This window comes from Nanorana parkeri, unplaced genomic scaffold, assembly GCF_000935625.1.
Source record: "Nanorana parkeri isolate BGI_ZX_2015 unplaced genomic scaffold, ASM93562v1 scaffold81, whole genome shotgun sequence".
NCBI classification, from domain to species: domain Eukaryota; kingdom Metazoa; phylum Chordata; class Amphibia; order Anura; family Dicroglossidae; genus Nanorana; species Nanorana parkeri.
In genome coordinates, this window is record NW_017306349.1 from 2,407,277 (window position 1) to 2,429,104 (window position 21,828).

At 46.9% G+C, this 21,828-nt stretch overlaps 1 protein-coding gene across 1 annotated transcript in view; it reads right to left on the reverse strand.

Annotated features, from left to right (window-relative positions):
* Window positions 1-21,828, reverse strand: part of ASTN2 (astrotactin 2) — a 153,019-nt gene that overhangs the window by 6,353 nt on the left and 124,838 nt on the right. Inside the window, exons 13-17 of the mRNA XM_018577002.1 lie at window positions 11,460-11,725; window positions 7,388-7,521; window positions 5,199-5,347; window positions 4,199-4,340; window positions 476-576 (exon numbers count right to left, since the gene is read on the reverse strand). Of these exons, the coding sequence (XP_018432504.1) occupies window positions 476-576; window positions 4,199-4,340; window positions 5,199-5,347; window positions 7,388-7,521; window positions 11,460-11,725 (792 nt within the window). The remainder of the gene's footprint in view (window positions 1-475; window positions 577-4,198; window positions 4,341-5,198; window positions 5,348-7,387; window positions 7,522-11,459; window positions 11,726-21,828) is intronic.

Consider the following 21,828-nt stretch of genomic DNA (forward strand, 5'->3'; position numbering starts at 1 on the left):
TCCCCCTAATATTGAGTAGACCCCCCTTTTCCTGACCGGTCCAGGCATGGACTCTACTAGACCCCTGAAGGTATGCTGTGGTATCTGGATGATCCCCCTAATATTGAGTAGATCCCCTTTTCCTGACCTGTCCAGGCATGGACTCCGTAGACCTCTGAAGGCTGGGCCTTGGTTGGCCTTGTGGGAAATCTGGCCCTGACTACGATGAGTACCTGGTCTCAACCTCCTGCATTCCCCTATACAGCAGACTGGAAGCCAATTGTGCTGCTTGCAAGTGTGCTGTCAAGTAACATGCTGATAGGAGGAAAAGCAGAGGGAGCAGGGAGATGTCCTCATCAGCCTGCTGCTCTTCCATTGTCCAGTCAGCAGGCTGAGGGTGGATAGAGAGGACAGAGGATAAATAAATAACTGAATAAGCCGGTTACTACTTGAAAATGCAAATCTCTAGTGGCCTCTTTTATAATAAGATACATACCTTCGGCTTTACTATCATCCACTAACGAGCAAGCAGTGCGTAGGGTGACCAGGCTTTGGGCTGAGTGTCTTCCATGAGTATCCACAGCAAATAAACTGAACCTGTGGGGTGAAAAGAATATAAGTAAGCTTTTCGTTGACGTTAAAGTGTATCTACACCCAAAACTAAAAATATAATATATTGCAGCTTAACAGTCTTTAGATGGGGTGGCCGCATTCGTTTTCCTTTTAAGTTGAACTAAGGTTACCATTATTCTCCGTTTGGAGAGGTCTGTCCATGGGAAAGAAACGTCGCCGGTGAACTGCAGGCCAATTTTATACATGCTGTGATGGCTGCCTCTAGGATTTTGTGTCACTTACTACTGACCCCTGAACCCTGCGTTACTACTGACCCCTGAACCCTGCATTACTACTGACCCCTGAACACTGTGTTGCTACTGACCCCTGAACACTGCGTTACTACTGACCCCTGAAACCTGCGTTACTACTGACCCCTGAAACCTGCGTTACTACTAACCCCTGAACACTGTGTTACTTACTACTGACCCCTTACTATTTACCCTTTAATCCTGTCTTACTACTGACCCCTTACTACTGACCCCTGAACCCTGCATTACTACTGACCCTTGAACACTGTGTTGCTACTGACCCCTGAACCCAGCATTACTACTGACCCCTGAACTCTGTGTTACTACTGACCCCTGCGTTACTACTAACCCCTGAACTCTGTGTCACTTACTACTGACCCCCGAACACTGCTTTACTACTGACCCCTGAATTCTGCGTTACTACTAACCCCCAAACTCTGTGTCACTTACTACTGACCCCTTACTACTTACCCTTGAACACTGTGTTGCTACTGACCCCTAAACCCTGCGTTACTCCTGACCCCTGAACCCTGCGTTACTACTGTCCCCTGCGTTACTACTGACCCCTGAACTCTGTGTCACTTACTACTGACCCCTCAGTCTTCGTCCTCCCACTGTATGTGACCTGTACATTAACCCCTTCACATAGCACACCCGTACACTGAGCTGAAGTGACCCCTTCATCTCCATCCTCGCACTGTATGTAAGCTGGACATTAACCCCTTCTCCTCCACCTTCCTCTGCGTATGATCCATACATTTATTGTATCTAGTACTATACTTACTATGTAACTATGTAACTAGTGCACCATTACTAATAACGGTACAATTTTCCTTTATATAGTAAAAAAAAAACACAGTTATTAAATACCACCAGAAGAAATCTCTGTCGGTCTAAAAAAAAAATGATACAATATAAATTTGGATACAGCATTGCATGACGGAGTAATTCTCAGTCAAACTGTTACAGCCCCTGAAAACTGAAAAAATGGCCGAGTAATGAAGTAATGAAATGGTTAAAAATCAACATTCTATTATTCCTGTTCACATTACAACTTTATTAAAATCACATTTCACAATATTACGCGCCGTTACATTCAAAAAAAAATAATCTCTTTTTCATTATATAAAATGATCCCCGAGTACAATAACCTCCTACGGTCTCAGAGCCTCCTGCTCGGCTCGTCTAAATTGTATCTACTGATTAGTCTAAAATATTCAGTAATCTTTCAATTTTCAAGGCGATACTCGCTGAGGGATGAGACCGCTTCTCGCCGCGTTTTCCAAGATATTAAAGGAGAATTATGAGGCGTGTGATTTTCACTCAGCCTCATTATCTGAGCCGACCTGTGACAATGAGACTGTCACAGGTCCGCTCAATAGATCGGGAAGTGAGGGAACACATACCGTCGCTCGCTCACTTCTCGATCATGTCCCAGAAGAGAGCCGTGACTGTCACTCACGGCTCCCCCTCCTCGCTTCGATCCTCCAGCGCTGACTGGCGAAACGGACGGGGAGGGGGCTAGTACAGCTGGCTTTGCCTCTGGATAGGTAGAGCCAGCTGTCACTCACGCAGCTGGGTGGATCTCAACAGTAATGTCGGGATCCGTCCCGGCTGCGGCGTCTCAGTATACCGGGAGCTGTAGCTCGCTATATACTGAGCTTTGGGTCACGGGAGAAAGCTAGTTTGTGTTCTCCCCTGACCCTGAGGAGAACTATGGGGAAAAGCCCTGACCCCATAGTTCTCCTTTAAATCTTTGTCTTAAGTAGATAAAGAAGAGATAGAAGATCTTTTTTTTTTTGCATTTTGCTCGTATGTCTGCCACCTACAATGCTGTTTTAACACCTCTCTCTGGGCAGGTTATTAACACCTCCTAGACTCCAATTATGCAAATGCAATCAACACCTGGTTGTGCCTAACAGATAATGTGGATTGGAGAGAAATTCACCATATGTAGTCCCAGATAATTTTTGTACAAGTCATTCTGAATTGAGAAAGCTAGTCGGATGTCTAGTGAAATGTCTTCAAGAAAAATACAACAAGTCCAGTTGCCTTGACTTATTTTTTACAGATATACTGCCATAGCGAAGAACGTGGTCGCTATGGGGCCCGGGGCATAGGGTCCATGTCCCAGCAGCAGCAGAGGTGGAGGAGGCTGGGGCCCAGCACCGCCGGTCACAACGGAGGAGGAGGAGACCGGGGCCCTGCAATGGCAGTGGAGGAGGCCTGGACCCAGCAGCACCGGTCCAGTATCAGAGGTGGAGGACGCTTGGGCCCACCAGCGTCAATCCGGCAGTGGAGGTGGACAAGGCCAGGGCCCAGCAGCACTGGTCCCCCAGTGGAGGTGGAAGAGGCTGGGAACCAGCAGCAGGCGGCTCTGGGCTGACAGGTAATAGCAGCGCAGTGTGCAGGGAAAGAGACTCCAACCAGCCCACCTGAGACCCTCCGGAGCCCACCACAGAGGGCCTCAGCTGAACTGTGCAGGATCTATGGTGGGCTCTGCAGAGTCACTCTCAGGTGGGCTTTGCCAAGTCACTCTCAGGTTGGCTGTGTGGGGTTTTAGGTGGGCTCTGGTATGTGTTGGGTCTCAGGTGGGCTTTGCGGGGTCTATTGTGGGCTGTGCGGGGTCTCTGGTGGGCTCTGCAGAATCTCAGGTGTGCTCTGCAGGGTGTCAGGTGTGCTCTGCAGGGTGTCAGGTGGGCTCTAAAGCAGTGAGCGGCGGAGTGATGTCTTCTTTGGCTCTGACATTAGAGCCAGCAGGAGCAGAGCTGAAGAGAAGGAGATGGAGACACCACAGGCACGGGAACGTGTTCTGGAGGTAGATACAAAATTGTGCTATGGAGCCCTGTGACGCCCCTGGGTTGGGTGCTGGTAACTGGCAGTCAGGGGCAAAGGATTACCATCAATGTCCAATGCAACGTGTGCAATGTTCAACATTGGCATGGAATCCCTATTGCTTTTGCTGTAATCAATGTCCAATGCATCTGTGAAGGTTCTCATTCATCCGGGTCATGGTATATCTGTAGAAAATAAATCAAAGCAACTGGACTTGCTGTATTTTTCTTAAAGGCATTTCGCTGCTCATCCGACCAGCTTTCTCAATTCAGATTGAAAAAAGCTGGTCCGATGACCAGCAAAACGCCTTCGAGAAAACAACAGCAAGTCCAGTTGCTTTGATTTATTTTCTACAGATAAATGTCCAATGCATTTCACCAAAAATAGCAACATTTCCATACTAGGGCCTTTCAAAGCAGTGCAATCTGTTATAGACATTCACAGGCAATTATAGTTTTATTACCTTCATAATATAATTTCCCTCCACCCTACTTTGTGTGTTAGACTTCATCTCATCTTACTTGTAAAGACTGTCTGCCTCCAGGCACTTGAAGATGACAGAGTAGAGGTTTTTGTCTGCAGTTCCACCATGGCTCCTGCCAGCTGAAATACAAGCCGTGCCCAATCCAGACAATAAATCATCAGTGAGGCTCAGAGACTCCCCTAGAAGAGACACAAACAGAGGCATAAAGATCCTCTAAATAATAAATCGATTCATTTTCTAAGTGTGAGATATCTGAGTGCCATTCTGAATATCTTCAAAATTTACATTTATTCTAAAATGTGTGGGAAGGAACTCCTCCTCTTTTAAAGTGGTACTACGGCCAAAACAAAGAATATTAGCATAGAAATTAGGGATGCACCAATACCGAGTACGAATACCGATATTTTTTTCCTGGTACTCACCTATATCGAATACCGATACAGGAAGTCCCATTCAGGAAGCCGGGCGGCGTGTACTGACTCGCCATCTGGCTTCCTGATTAGCTGGGAAGCCGGGTGGCGTGTAGAGAATCGCCGCCGAGCTTCCCGATTAGGAGGGAAGCCATCTCCATGCTCCCTCAACACCAAGTGAGGAGGAAGCATGGAGCTGGCTTTCTGGCCTATCGGGAAGCCATGGGGGGCAGGTAATGACTCGTCACCTGGCTTTCCTGATTGGCCAGCTTCTCGACCAATCATGAAGCCAGCCGGAGAGTTATTACACGCTGCCCAGCTTCCTGATTGGCCTGGGAAGCACGAAGTGAAGAGGGAGCATGGAGCCGCCTTCCTAGCCAATCTGGGAGCTGGGTAGCATGCGATGTCTTGCCGCCCGGCTTCCTGATACCGGAAGTACTCACCCAAACACTCGGTATCGGCACCTATACTGATACTAGTATCGGTATCGGCAGGGGCGCCCCGAGGCCGGGTGTCCCCCGGTCTCCAGTCTGGGTGACACCCTGCCGCGTCGTCATCGCACGTGCCCTAATATACATATAGCAATTTACACATGCATACCTTTAACACAAGCAGCAACCATCTTACCCGTGTACAGCTCCGTGTCTGTGTACTCATCAACTTTCTTATGATGGAGGATATAATCGGAGACTTTGGTTCCTATAGGCGCTTGGACATCGAGCCATTCAAGAGCCACCACATTGCTGGAAGGCTCCATACTGGGAGAAAGCCGAAACCTGCCCAGCCGACAGTAGAGGAAAAAGAATGCTTAATATCTGTTTACATTGTATCTATTCCTCTAAAGATCAATAATATCTTATCAGGAGCAAAGTTTATTACACAACACAGTCTTTGTTGTCTGGAGGGATGAACCAGAAATATGAAAACCTCGACTCAAATCCAGAAGAAGATATTACGATGCAAAGGGCAGGGTGTGGAAGAAGGAAGGCACGGAATACAGATGGAATAGGTAAATGTCAAATCATTTAATGAGAATATTCTGTTCAGAAGCACAGGATGACTTATTTTTTAATTAAAAATGATAATAACTTCCTAGCCAAACTTTAAATAACCGTCAGCAGATCTACTGCAAATAAAACCCGATCTCGTCTGAATCAAGCAGTTTACTATCACGAAGCTTAGAACACAGAAAAGCTGATACCCAACATGATTGTCTTTAAGGATGCCGGCACGTTTGCCAATTACATATCAGGATTAGGCTTATAGAGAACCCCACAACTGGTCTTATGGAATTATATATTCAGTTTTGACTCTTTCGTGATCCGATGTCCATTATGCCTAACTGTCCAGGCCAAATTTATCAGTGACATTTACTCTTTGACTAATATGCATACCGAATTAGTATTTAGGCATTTTTGTAAAGGACATGTAAGGTACGCTGACCCTGTTTTATATTACAGGCTGACAAATGCATATACAGGTGAAACTCGAATAATTAGAATATCGTGCAAAGTTCATTTATTTCACTAATGCAACTTAAAAGGTGAAACTAATATATGAGAGAGACTCATTACATGCAAAGCAAGATAGTTCAAGCCGTGATTTGTCATCATTGTGATGATTATGGCTTACAGCTCATGAAAACCCCAAGAACCCCAAATCCACAACCTCAAAAAAGTAGATTATTACATGCAATCAATAAAACAAGGATTGTGCATAGAACAATATCGGACCTCTGAAAAGTACAAGCATGCATATGTACTCAGTACTTGGTTTGGGCCCCTTTTGCAGCACTTACTGCAATTACTTTTGCACGATATTCTAATTATTCGAGTTTCACCTGTAAAACTTGACTGGCCTGCACAGAGTCCTGACCTCAACCTCATAGAACACCTTTGGGATGAATTAGAGCGGAGACTACGAGCCCGGCCTTCTCCTACAACATGAGTACCTGACCTCACAAATGGTCCAACATTCCCATAGACACACCCCTAAACCTTGTGGACGCCTTCCCAGAAGAGTTGAAACGGTTATAGCGGCAAAGGGCGGAGCCAACCCAATACTGAACCCTACGGACTAAGACTGGGATGCCATTAACGTTCATGTGCTTGTAAAGGCGTCCCAATACTTTTGGCAATATAGTGTATAGATAGATAGATAGATAGATAGATAGATAGATAGATAGATAGAAATCACACAATCGAAAAGCTGAACCTGTGACCAGATTATGGATATTTCAGTATTTACATATTCTTAACAAGCAGTAAATGAGCTAGCTCTCGCTGAACTCTGTAGCTGCAGGCACTGTGGAGCCATTCACTCTCAGCTTCACAGCAGAAGCAGTGAGGTCCTTCTTCTTTTAACAGCTTAGCTCGCCCTATATCCCCCTACTCTGTATTTACATTTAGGATATGAGGGCTGGGAAGTTGAGGGAACAGAGTTAGCTGAGCTGTTGAGGGATCAACGTCAATGATTTCAGTGAATCAGAAGAAATCTACTCGCCAATTCTAATTCTGACTCTGGGACAGGAAGTGAGGTGAAATTGTTGCAAATAGGACAAAACACTGAAATCACTGTTTTTAAGTAGACTAGAAAAGGATTAGAAGGTCTCTTTTTTTTATTGTGGTCTGTGACCTTGATGTGGTGAGCCCCTTGACTCCCCTCATGGTCACTGGGAAAGGATATAAGGAACATCTTCCCCATTGGGAAATAACATTTTGGCAAGAGTCTAGTTTCATGCTACAGGGGCATCTCTACCATTCCCATGCATTTGTGTGTTCAGATATTGTAACATTGTTTCAGGAGGAGTTCCTTACACGGGTGGAAGAAGGGGGCTGCAGTTGGGCAATCCATTCTCATCGAAGGCAGTAAGATCACACCGACACCAATCTTCGATGACTTCTCCCTTCCCGGAACACCAGTACAAGCTCATGAATGCATTTTTGAAGACCTGCAGGGTTGATGACATCATTATAACAAAGAAGATGAACCCTTCTGCATACAGACCCATTTTTTTTCATAAAATGTACATTTTAGGCCTAATTCTTACTTAAAACCCCCAATACATCTTACATGTTCTGTACGCAGAGACCCTGTAGGATAAAATGGCGGGAACATATCAAGCCCTTCTTTGGAATTTTTCCAGTTATTACTCTGGTCCTCTTTGTCAGCAAGCTTAAGGGTATATCTTCCCAGATTCCCTCCTCCCCACCAACTTTATGGCAGCGCAGTGGCGGGGGGTCTCTTACGAACTTACGATAGGCTTGTTACAAATTGCATACTGTATATGTATTTTGTTTTAGATTTGATTTAATTAATAAAACAATCTGCTGAACAATCCAGTGCAAGCTGGCTATTGTCTCTTTAGTTTCTGGAATATGCCATTCTCAGACAGGGCCGGCAATAGGGGGATACAAGCAATACTCCCATACCTGGCTCTGGTCTCATCCATTCAGCGGGGGGAGGGGTGCCAGGCGCAGGGCAGTTTCATTCCAGCAGAGTTCTACAGAATAGTGCTGCATCAGTGCAGAACGCTCCTCCTTACCTCTTCCTCCATCCGCGATTGACAGAGGAACTGGTGGGACGGAGGTACATGCATTCTACTGGACAGCATCCTATCAGGTGCAGTCCCTGTTTGGCAGCACCAATGTATACAGGAAGCTGCAGGTGTCATGGTTGCCGAATACAATAGTTGGCAGTGGAGATACCTCCGTACATAGATAGATGGGGGAATCTATTGATTTGCTCTCTTTTTGCCCTAGGGCTGAACAAAAGAAACCCAATCAACCCTCACCTACACTAGTGATGGCGAAACTTTTTGAGCCCGAGTGCCCAGAACTGGTGAGATCTCCAACTGGATACGTCGCATCCGGTGACTTGCCAGTCGGAGATTTGGATGAGATGGCGCTAGTGCGCGTGCGCCAGCCGTGGCAGTTTCAGAATCCTCGTTGAGTTTCCCAATTCCCGTCAGTGCGCCTGCGCGGCTTCACAATTCTTGTCATTGCAAAGCAAAGGCAGCCAATCAGAGAACTTGATACTGCTCTTGGGTCCACTGATGGGAGTTGGAGAATTCGACAAGGACTCTGAAGCCGCGCCGCCACACTCATGGCAATTGGAGAACTTGACGGGGATTCTGACACTGCCACCGCTGGCGCACGGACACTAGTGCCTACTGGCAGGTCCCCGGAAGGGGGGGATACCTCTTATGTCTTATTTCGAGATTAAGAAGAGATAATCGGGAAGCTTTTCCTCCCAATTAGAGATCCAAGCACCACAAGCAAGAAGAGGATTATTAGGAAGATTATTGAGACACCGCTGGATTTATTGCTCTCAGTTGAGAAGATTACATTGAGAGAACAAAGGGAGCCGTATGACTGATGCGCAATTAAGTAAGGTCTTTATAAAATTAGACCAGCGAGTCAAGTGTTTACATCTAAGTGGTTTACATCTAAGTGGTTACAGTTAACATTGTGGGGTAATAGTTATAATTGAAGGGTTGAAAAGGTCACTGATGCTCAGAGGACCTTTGGCATCCGGTCCCGGGTTCTGTTGCTTCTGTCTAGATTATTTTATTGATTATTTTATTTTGATCAAATGTTTTGACTGTTTGGAAACCAGCAGATTCTGAAGACTTGATCCCGGATTATTAAATGTCTTGGATACTTCAATGGTCATATCTTCCATAATTCCCAAACTGGTTCCTGTCAACCTTGGACTTGTTCCTGATTAACTTTGTGTGTTTCGGAACTTATTCAACAGGGAGAATGGAATAACATTGTAATGGCCACGCAAGGTGTGCAGACCCAGGCACTCAAACATCTCAACAACCCCAGTAGGTTTAGGACATTGTCAGGTGGTCGCCCTCCCAATGCCAAGGGCATGTGGCCTGGTATGGTTTAGGGAAGGGGGTGCTCACTCGACCCCTCCCTCCCTTTCCTGCCCTGCCAGGCTGCTGCCCAAATTAAGGGTCTGGGCAAGGGATTTTAGGGGGGACCCCGCTGGGTTTTTTTTTTGCGCTCCCTTAAAACTACCAGACCTAAAGGGTCTGATATGAATTGTTGGGGGGACCCCACTCTGTTTTTCTTTATTATTATTTCTGTGAACAGTTAACCCCTTAAGGACCGAGGACTTAAAAAAAAAAAATTGGGACCGGAAGTGATGCAATACGCGAAGGATGTTCGCCACTCTCCTCCACAGCTTCCCGCTGACACACGGCAAGCCGGCCCTGGGCCCGTAGGAGGGGCACCGGAGCCCAGAAAACAAGGCGGGGGTACTGGGAGGGGGGGGGGGGCGGCCCGGTTACTGGATCGCAGAAGCAATCTGGTGGCAGCTGAGCTGCCAGAATCACTTCTACTGTAAAGCCGGTCGCCGGCTCTACAGACTAGACGCCGGGAGTCTGTGTAACCCTTTTCAGACTTCATGATGGGATTACCCAGTCATGGGCAGCTGTCAGATTCTTTATATTCGGGATGGAAGTGTCCTCAATATAGCAGAAGCTGTTACAGAATAATACAGATCTCTCAGCTTCTTTCTTTCTTTACATTTTGTAACAATATTCTGTTACTTTGTTGTCATTCGGGATACAAGTGCAGAGAAGCCAGAGAGAGGTAAATGACAGATGTCCCGCTTGTTGTGTTTCCTTTCCGAATGAAATTCGTATGTATCCGAATTTCGTTACCAAACATTCGGATTCGTTGGGATTCATTATTTCTGTCATTCGGAAATTCGAATGCATCCAAATGACAGAATTTACAGAAATTTGCATGAATTTCCATTCAGAACTAAATGAATCGCACAAGTCTAGACACAACGAGAGCAGTACAAGTTTTGGTTGCAAGGGTTTCTTCTATTGCCTTTACGGTTTGGTCTTGAAGAAGGTCAACAGACAGTAAACCTTTTTTTTTTTTTCAATTGGATACAATAAAACAATCACAAAATGTTGGCCTCCAGGCTAGCAGTTAAAAAGTAAAGAGTCCAAACAAAACAGAATCATCCCTCCTGCCTGTGCAATACTGCATCAGCCTCTTGAGCATTTATATCATTCATAACTAGGGATGCACCAATACCGATTCTAGTATATCTAGTAAATGCTCCGATACCAGAACTTCCGGTCAGAGGGAGATTTCCTCTGACCAGCAGTGCCGTGAAGGACCATAGAGCCCGCCTTGCCGGCCAACCAGGAATCCGGGCCGCAGGTAATGACTCGCGGTTTGACTCCCTGATTGGCCAAAAAGCAGGTTCCTGGCACGATGCTGATTGGTCGGGAAGCCGGCTTCCCAGCCAATCAGCATTGAGTCGGCCAAACAGCATGGAGCTGGTAATGACCTGCCTCTCGGCTTCCTTATTAGTTGTGAAGGTGGCTCAATGCCGATTGGCTTCGAAGCCAACTTCCTGGCCAATTAGCATGGAGCAGGCTTCCCGGCGAATCAGGAAACAAGGCAGCAGGTAATGAGCCACCTTCCGGCTTCCTGATTGGCTGGGAAGCCAGCTCCATGCGCAATTGCTGGGATGACGGCTTCCCGGCCAATTAGCATGGAGCCAGCCAAAAAGCATGGGGCCGGCTTCCCAGGCAATCAAGATAATGACACACTGCCCGTCTTCCTGATTGCCCGTGAAGCCAGCTCCATGCTACCGGTACTACCAAAAAAACGTTATTGGTGCATCCCTATTCATAACTATAAGTTGTCCCACATTGCCACCTGGGTCCCCTGGGGCCTCTGTTACTTTATATGACATACATGAACGTGAATGGCGCTGTAACAGATCGTTTGTTGTTTTTAAATGACGTATCCGTCTTTATTTTTGGCCTCGGAAGCTGCTTTTAAAAAAAACGCATCACATGCATAACACAGATGGATGAATGAAATAGATCATAAAAAGAGTATTCACCTCTCGTGTAGCATTATCTTGAATTAAATTATACAGAGGAGTGATCCGGTTAATTTCCAAGAGAACTGGGATAGGGCTGACTTGCTCCTTGCCAGCTCGTCGACACAAGTGGCAGCTTGCCGGGCAGCGGCCCTTCTCCTCGCAGTGGATTTCGACTCCCATAATGAGTTGGTCATCAGACAGCATTTGAGCAGTCAGCAGCCCTGAGAGGTAAGTGATGAACGGCATCGATTTCAGCTCCTTCTTGCTGCCCAGTTCAGTTGTTTCTACGCATGGAGGGAAAAAACAAATCTGAATTGTTGATCAATAATTCATAACATAAGATGACAATTATTATCGATACGGAGAAGGAGCGCGCCAGTGTCACGCAACACAGGATAACATAATTGCCTTGTACCGGTGGGGGTTTGATTCAATTCCCTCGAGGACTTTATCAGCATACAATTTTAATATCTGTACGTGATTCCTCTGCGAAGCTTTGGTTTCCTGCCAAATTCCAAAAACATACTTGGCACATAGAGAAAGTATGGATATGCGACTGTGGTTGACTGGGATCATTACCCTGTTTCCCCGAAAATAAGACCTACCACAAAAATAAGACCTAGTTGTAACCATTCCCAGGGCCGGTGGTGGCATAAGGGGGAACTTGAAGAGCCGTGGGAGAGGAGGGAGAGAATCAACGTGCCAACGAAGCCAGCGCTATAGGAAGCGAGGCGGCAGCGGAGGGAGCAGAAACGCATAAGCCAATGCCTCCTCTATAGCGCCGGCTCCTGTCACAGGCGGAGTGATACCAAATGCACTCCCCGCCTGTGAGGAATCCATAGTGAAAGCGCGCTTCGCTCATTCTGGTTACCAAATTGCTTTTGGAAAGGTACGGCACCCCTGATTGCCCTGATCACCCTATTCTTAACTTTGCCATTTTGGATTATTTAATTTGGATTTGCATTAACTTTGGATTGTTGCACATTAAAAAAAAATAAGGCCTACCCCGAAAATAAGACCAAGTGTGTTTTTTTTAACCAAAAAAAATATAAGACAGTGTCTTATTTTCGGGGAAACACGGTATTAGCTGAGAGACTAATGTTTGTAACGGATCAGCAATTCTTCCCCAAAGGGGTTAGGATCTCAACTGCGGAGAATAGGCGGTGAGTAGAAATTACTTGAAGGAAGGAGGTGGTTCAGGATTGGGAGACCTCCGTGACCCTCTATTATGGAGGAGAGAGGGTAGGTCCCATATGCATCATATACCACCTGCTAAAGGTTCACCACACACCACTGTATTACACTCACACAGGGCTATACACAATGTGGTATCATATAACCTAAATAAGGTATTCAATATCTAAATGTATTGTTCCCAGTACCGCTTGGTAACATAACCCTCAGACCCAACGGTTTTTGGCAAGCAAGCCAACTACTGCACGATGAAGGAACAATTCAGGTACAAGGTTAGCTTAGAGATCACAGTCAGTGCAGAATTCTATACACTTCTCAACATGTGAGTTTGACATATAACAGATTACTTGCGGTTGCTGTAGTAGGAAGTAATGCAGCAGGAAGTATGGCATCCAATGGATTACTGGAGATGCTGTAGTAGGCAGCAATGCCGAGTTGCTGCAGTAGGTAGTAGCCAACTGTAGGGTCGAGGCTTGTACGAGGTACTGGCCGGTTCTGGGGGAGGATGCTCAACGTTCAACCACCTTTGCTTGGACGCCGAGCAACTGACACTGACTCCGCTTTCACGAGTGGACGCGTCTAGGGGGCTAGGCTACGGCGGTGACGGCCTCTCCTCTGAGAGATGAGGTGATGTCACCAGAATGGGCGGAGCTATCATGTGGCCGGACCGCCGGATGGAGGTATGTGACAATGTTAAAGGGTAGGTGTCAGGGCTGGATTAGGAGCATCATGGGCCTGGTGCCGAGGATTCTCGTGGGAATCAGCAGAGGTGACTCTCTAATTTGGTGGTCACTCGCTCCTCACTGGGGCCCCGCAAGGCCCCAGCATGCAGCCTCCTAAAATGCCTGTATAGAGCCACTGGCACCTCTGTCTGATTGTGTACTAAAATTTTTCTGGACCTCGGAAGAATGCTGGACCGCGTCACTTCCGGTGACAGAATCTCAGGTGTTGGAGGCATGCTAGGCTCAATGAGCATGCACCCTTGTTCTATAATATTTCTCGACCCATAAAATTTCTCGACCGCGTCACTTACGATCATCAGAATCAGCGGTTTTCCTGACGACCTTTCTTCACGCGCATGCGCACCAGGAAGTGGTGCGGTCCAGGAGAATTACAGGCCACTCACATGGTGGTGTCGGAAATCTCACTGATGAAAACCAGGGCCAACCTGAGGGACATGGAGCGGTGGGTTGCAGCAGCATAAGTGGCCTTATAGGAAGTGATAGGAAATGTTAGGGGTCGAGAAGATTTATAGAGCAAGGGCGCGTGCTTATTGTGCCTAGCATGCCTCCAACAGCTGAGACTGTGGTCCAGTTATAGTTACATAGTATTTGAGGTCGAATAAAGACACAGGTCCATCAGGTCCAACCTTTGTGTGTCTGTATGTGATTGTGCATGTTTGTGTGTGTATATGGATCCCTGTGTGGTCTAGTTTTTAAGAGTACCTGTACCCCTGTATGTTGTGGTCTCTGAGGAAGGTCCAGAAAGATTATAGAACAACAGCCCAGATTGCCATTGGGCATTCTGAGGCAATCTGGGCTGGTCGGGCCTATTTTCAGTGGTGAGTCTGGAGCTGGTACCCCACTAGCCCTATGTTAGTCTGGCCCTGGTAGGTGTTCTTTCAGAACACCCTTTTTCTTACTAGAGTTACTCCGTGAAATTTGGATGTTATTGGATTCAGACCAAATTTCATCAATTTGAATGTCCCAAACTGAATCCAAATTTCAATGTTGTTTTTGGCAATTCAAATTCCCAAAACAGGAACCAATGGCGCTCCAAGGTTTGGTTCTAGCTTATAGCCTGTGGACCATTAGCTTGACTACCAGTGCCACTAGGTCCCACACCTCTATCTTGGCATCCCTGGTCTTGTTAGGCAAGGCTGCCGAAAGCTTCCCAAACCACTTGGCACAATCCCGCACCTTTTTCTACTCTATAATACACAATATTTTGAGCCTAGTTCAGATTTTCATTGACTTCAATGGGGCTTCTGCTTCAGAAAATCCAAACTTTGGAGGTTCACAAAGAAATGATTGAAACACAACTAATCAAAATGTAATAAGTTCACATATTTCTAATTCTTACCTATCACTGAACCCTTCAAAATAGTAAATTGCAAGAGGTACCTATTTTGCTTTTTTCATTTTTAATATGGAGTTGCTATAACATCCTTCAACCCTCTGGGAAGACTTTCTACAACATTTTGCAGGGTGTTTGTTAAAATGTGTCCTTTATTCACCTCTGTGGGGTCTACGGCGGGCTCTGCAGGATCTCAGGGGGCTTTGAAGGATCTGTGGCGGACTCTGACGAGTCTATGGTGGGCTCTGCGAGGTCTCAGATGGGCAGTGCAGGGTCTCAGGTGGGCTTTGCAGCCTGGAACCCTGCAGAGCCCACCAGAGATCCTTCACAGCCCACCTGAGAACCCGCAGAGCCCACCACAGATCCTGCACAGCCCACAATAGACACTGCAGAGCCCACCATAGATCCTGCAGAGCCCACCATAAACCTCGCAAAGCCCACCACAGATCCTGCACATGTCACCATACACCCTGCAGAGCCCACCATAGACCAAGCAGAGCCCACCACAGATCCTGCACAGCCCACCTAAGACCCTGCAGAGCCCTCCTGTGACCCCATCTTTCCTGCTTAGCTAATAGCGGAACATGTCAAAAGCTGGATACAACGTGCACGCCATATCCAGCGTCATATCAAGTCTTAAACAGGAAGGGGTGGGGCAAATTTAGAGGAGGGGGTGCCTGAATTTAATCTTGCCTAGGGCAACTCCAAACCAAAATACACCACTGCCTTCATTGGAAACACAGAGACTCAATGATCCGGAGGGTGTCCATATACTTTCATCAATATAGTGGGTATCATAGTCAAGTGTCCATGAACCTTTAGCCATGCAGAGTATATCACTCCCTATGGGTTTTTTCAGGCATATTACGCCAGAAGGGAATACGTCTAAATTTTTTCTACAAAACTAGATATATCTTTCGATATTTTCGGTCAAGCGCCGCTGAATACACGAATGCTACTTAAATGAAGGCAAATGATAAGCCAGTTCACCTCCCACAAACAATTAACAACAATGCATAAATGCTACCACCGCTACACATAATAATAACTCGAAATATAATTATAATAATAACAATAAACAGGGTCTTCCAGTTGTTCTAGTTAATGTTATGCTGAAATCAGGGATAACACACCTAATTTGTAAATAATAAAACATATAAAAATTGTAATCCTTGCAAGTCTAGAACGTTACCATCCTGGAATGGAAATCAATTATGTAAAAATTTGTGTTCCAATGCCATCTACTGGCTCAAATTGAGAAATACAATATACAAATCCGTCAGATGTGAGTTTCTAAAGGGAAGCTAGAATGGTTTTTAGTCATTTTTGTTTCTTTTAGGCTTCTGCGTTTTCAAACTGATGTTTTATATCGAAATAAGCATTAAAAGTGACAATAAAGGATCATTTTTTTCCCCTCCCCCCCATGTCAATGTCAGCACTTACCTTAAATAATGTCTCTTAATCCGATCTTCCTCTTCTTTCCCTCCAGCGGTGCGGCGGCTCTCCGATCCAGTGCTGACTCCTCTCTGCTTACAGGCACTTCCGATCCAGCGGTGTCTGCAGGCGGGTGCACGCGTCCATAGACTTACCTTGCGTCTCTGCTCGTCTCCCGGCCGAGAATCCGAAATGCGCATGCGCCAAGATCCTTTGCGGCCGTACGAACAGTTCCAGACTCTCGGCGCGGGAGCGTGCAGCAATATTAAGGTCAGTCTAAACAGCTGTTTAAGCGGGTTTGTCAGCAGTAGATATAGACAAAAAAACAGGAGGCTTTAGAACCCCTTTAATACATCATAAAGGATCCCCAGAGCACTATAGGTCATCTATAAAGACATCGTATCAGTAGTCATCACATGTTGGCCAAGCATAACTTCTTACTGTCCTTCATTTGGAGGGACTGTCCCTCTTTTTTTCCCCAAAATATATTTTTATCAATTTTTATCGCTTCCACAAGTTACAATAAACAGAAAAACATAAGCAATTAATTCAGCCTAATAAAAAAAGGTAATACATAGAATGTCTCATTAATGTCATTACATCCACATATATACTACCATGTAATATGAAAACATCTTGAACCGACCTGTGAAAATGAGACTGTCACAGTAGATCGGGAGGTGAGCTAACACATACCGGCGTTCGCTCACCCTCGATCCTGTGGCGGCAGAGAGCCGTGACAGGGGAGTGGCTGGATTCCCCCCTTCCCGCTCCGATCCGCCAGCGCTGAACGGGCAGGGGAGGGGGCGGGTACAGCTGGCTCTGCCTTTAGATAGGCAGAGCCAGCTGTCAGTCACGCAGCTGGGCAGATCCCGGCACAATTGTCGGGATCCGCTTCAGCTGCGGCGTCTCAGTATACCGCGAGCTACAGCTAGCGGTATACTGAGCCTAGGTTGACGGGAGGATGCTAGTTTGTGTCCTCCCGTTACCCTAAGGAGAACTATGGGGAAAAGACTTAACCCCATAGTTCTCCTTTAATCCAAGGGAGGTATTATAAATAGATCTAGTCATTAGGGGTTTTGCTTAGCAGATCAGGGTCTTGATACTTTCCCCTTTTCCTCTTTCTTTCCCTTTTTCCTCTACTTCCCCTCCTCACTTCCCTGTATTCCCTATAAATGTCTAAGGATCTCTGATGAACCATCTCTGATGAACCAAGATAATCCCTCCACGGTCTCCAACTCTCCACGAACGGCGCATGTCTGTCATATAGACGAGCTGTAAGCTCTTCAAGTCGCATAACGTTATTTAATTCCATTACCCATTCCGAGACCTGAGGGGGGCTAGTTGACTTCCAATGTCTTGGTATTACTGTCCTTGCGGCTGCCAGTATCGGACCCAAAAGTCCTTTTTTTCAATCCTGAGATCGAACCATGGTGTAATGACAACAAAGCGACCTCAGGTATCTCTAAACTATGTAGCCCCGTTAGCTGTTCGATTTCCAGTATGTTTTTATCGACTGGCAAGACCACCAGATATGCAACATTGACCCCTCTTCTCTAGTGCACCTCCAACACAACTTAGAATTTTTAGGATTCATTTTATTTAGATTTAATGGGCATCTATACTGTCTGTCCCTCGTTTTTGTTCCTCTTTTTGGAACCAAATGGTTTTGAGTCACTTTTAGGCTTCTGCGTATTTCAAATTGATGTTTTATATCTAACTTAGCATTTAATACATTATAAAAGGATCCCCAGGGCACTATATGTTATCTATAAAGACATATCAGTAGTCATCACCTACTGGCCAAGCATAACTTCTTACTGTCCTTCATTGAGAGGGACTGTCCCTCTTTTGGAACCAATTCCCTCGGTCCCTCTTTATTCCTTATTTATCCCTTTTTGTGTTTTCAATTAACTCCGTTACAAAAACTAGAGGCCATCACCTAAAATTGATGGAAAAAAAATTCCAGCACAAGGGGCGAAGGGGGTTCTTCACAGTAAGATCAGTTAGGGTCTGGAACTCACTGCCACAGGCGGTGATTTCAGCAAATAATGTGGAATTGTTCAAGAAACTTTTGGACGATTTCTTAAGGGACCGTAATATACAGGGGTACGGGTACTCTTAGAATGAGATCCTAATAGGTTGGACTTGATGGACTAATGTCTTTATTCAACCTCAAATACTATGTAACTATGTAACTATGTATAGAGCTCTATAAAAATGTAATGTTTAATGGTGCCATCACTCGATCCACTGATTTTCACAATGCCGGCATTACCCCAACCCCTTCTTCTATTGCAGTGGTTCTCAACCTTTCTAGGGCCAGGACCCCTTGGTAACTTTTGCCAAGTGGTAGCGACCGCCAACGGTAACATTTAGGGATGAACCAAAACTAGTATCTGTGTGGGCTCTCAGGAGGCTATGCAGGCTCTCAGGTGGTAAGTGGGACTCGCTGGTGGCGCCCAGTGCGGGCTCTGTGGTTCCCAGTGCTGCTCTTTGGTGATCAAGCACTCACCTCCCCTCACTCCTGCCCGCTCCCCTCTCTCTGATTTTCTCTGGCATGCCGCTGCTGCAGCACCATCTAGGAGAACTGACACTGCTGCACTAGGAGGTGGCTGAAGAGCCTCTTACCTAGCAGAGCAAAAGTCACGTGGGGACCCCCTCAACTGTGGGTTGTGACCCACTTTTGGGTCGCGACCCACAGGTTGAGAACTACTTTATTGCCTCAGGTAGGACAATACCTGGTGCTTCTGGGTATGGGAGAGTATGTGTTCTCCTACCATGTGGTAGCACTTGGGACTAGCAGCCAATCGCTATGGCAGAGCAAAGTCACATCACAGAGCTCCCTTCATGGGTGACACCAGTCAACACTGGAGACTCTAGATATAGGATGGATTTGCGGGGGATCTCCAGTAAGGTGACATTTAGTGGGTAGGACACCTTTATACAGACACCGTGACTTTGCTTTGAATGGCAAAGGTAATAATGTTCCTTAGAAGGTACAGTAAAACATATTATCGTCGTCATAGATGTTGGTCGCCCCACTGTGTCACCAGGGCTGACAGCCAATTAACGGGCAAGACAAACACGATGCAGCTCAGACAGTCCTCAGACAGATGGACAGAGCAAACAACTGACAGTGGCAGAGCCAGCAGGCTAATGGTCAGATCACACATAGACAAACCGATCCTAAAGCGGGTTCAGGTTCCAAACAGGTAGACAGAGCACACATTGGCAGAGGTAAGAGCTTTAATATGAATGCAGTCTAGACAATCACATGAATAATTCAAAGCATGAGCAGTCAGACAGAGGTTAGAGCCAGGCAGACTACTACCCAGGGAATGACCAGGCAGACTAACCTGTTGTCCAGCAGACTCCTAAACACTTCTGATTAGGGCAGGTGTGCACTGCAAAGACCTGGGCTGCAGTGCTGAGTAATACCAGCAGATCCCATGAAAATTGAAGACCCAAGGCAGGGGCGTAACTAGAAATCACAGGGCCCCATAGCAAAATTTTGTATGGGGCCCTGTGATTTCTAGTTACGCCCCTTGCAGAGCCAACCTGAGATCCCAAACAGGTCCCAAAACCTGAGAGTGACCTTGCAGAGCCTACCATAGACTCTCCATGGTGGACTCTGCAGGGTCTCAGGTGGGCTGGCACACCTCTTACCTGTCAGCCCCCTCCACAGTCGCCTGGCCCAGAGCCAGACCCCGCCTCCTCCACGGTCGCTGGCGGGCCCCGCCTCCTTCTTCGCTGCTGCCTGTCACTGACGCATCAGCGGCTGTGAGGAGGAACGCACACAGGTTGTCAGTGATCTGAACAGCGGCACGGTCCTCCTCACAGCCGCCAGTGACAGCCAGCAACCTGAGATGCCATAGCGACCCAGGCGGCCCCCCGCACGGCATCAAGGGGAACCCTTGGTTCCCCATCCTGGCCGGGCCCCCCTGTGCCCCGGACCCCATAGCAGCCGTCTGGGTCGCTATGGTGATAGTTCTGCCACTGGCTCAAGGCCTCACTCAAGTGGATGGCAAAGGAGCGGTAAAACTGCACCGTTGATTTACAGTTGTAACCCCCCCCCCCAGCCACCCGCGACCCCTTTAAGTGCTTTTCCCCATAGTTCTTCTAAGGGTCACGGGAGGACCCTTAACTAGCGTCCTCCCAACCCAAACCACAGTATATCATGAACTACAGCTCGCGGTATACTGAGACGCCGCAGCCAGTACGGATCCCAACATTACTGTCGAGATCCACCCAGCTGCCTATCTAGAGGCAGAGCCAGCTGTGCCCGCCCCCTCCCCCGTCTGTTCTGCCAGTCAGCGCTGGAGGATCGAACTGGGGAGGGGGGGGGGTAATCCCTGCAGGGAGCCGTGAGTGACAGGCAGGGCTCTCTGCAGGGACATGATCGAGAAGTGAGCGAGCGACGGTATGTGTTCCCTCACTTCCCGATCTACTGAGCCGACCTGTGACAGTTTCATTGTCACACGTCGGCTCCAACTATGAGGTTGAGTGAAAATCACTGACCTCATAGTTCTCCTTTAATAAAAAGACGTTGGAGAACATAACATTATCTTGTCAACACGACAGATAACATTTCATATCGGATATATATTCATGCACATGGTCATTACTTCTATGGACAGCAACTTAAAAAAAATAAAACCCCGCCAGTATTTTAGATCTAGCTGAAGCAGCCGGTTTACTGTATGTTGCTATAATTTTGAGAGCAGGCCATATTCCAAAAAGGCGTCGCCATGTGCAGCAAAACTGAACTGGCATTTCGGATCTGATAGATCCTATGATTATGTTTGACACGCTAAGTACTTCCCATAAAAGGTTATACAAGGGATAATAACAGCGTAGCCTTGGAAGAATTGCTGCAGTTTGTTATATCAGCGATGCCTTCGGCCACACGAGACAAAATCTACACACTAGATGTTTAGCGCATTGAAGAACCCCGTTTTGATGGCCGCTCTTTTGATGGCCGCTCTTTTGATGGCCGCTCTTTTGATGAGAGGAGAGCTGACTTTTGTAGAAGCCACTTCCAAATGCACTACTTTATTGTGATTTTTTTTTATTTCCCGGAGGATTGTAACGTGCCCGTTCCCAGCAACTCCAAAAAGAAACGCATCAAAGCCTTCCCAATACATTTCTATAACAAAATTTTTTTAAAATTTGCATTTGGATTGAGCCCCTATGCAGGGGTGTCCCTAGCCTTTTGGCCACCAGGGGTGGGGAGCGTGGGGTGGTGCCCGTGCTGCAGGCTAATGGGCGGGGGATGTGGATCATCTCACCGCCCAGCTCACTGGCATCACCGGTTAAATGTTGGCCAAAGCATCCCACTGAGCTCCTGGCAACCGGTGACAACACTGGTTGCCAAGAGCTGGGTGGAACACTGGCCGGAGGGTCCTGGGTTGCTAAAAGCTAGAAGGGGAGATGTGTATGGCCCTTACACATTTCCCTGCCAGGCTCTTAGCAACCTGGGACGCTGTGGCTGGAGAGGGGGTGGAAGGCTCACTGCAAACATTGTGCAGCCGGGAAGCGACGTGACCCAAAGAGATGCTACCGGAAGCGTCCCTATATACAATGACCTCATCCACCCACATACCTGGCCAAGTGGATGTGGGGGTCTGCAGGGAAGGGGAGATAATTTAAATATGGAGGTTAAATCTGCCCCCAGACATTT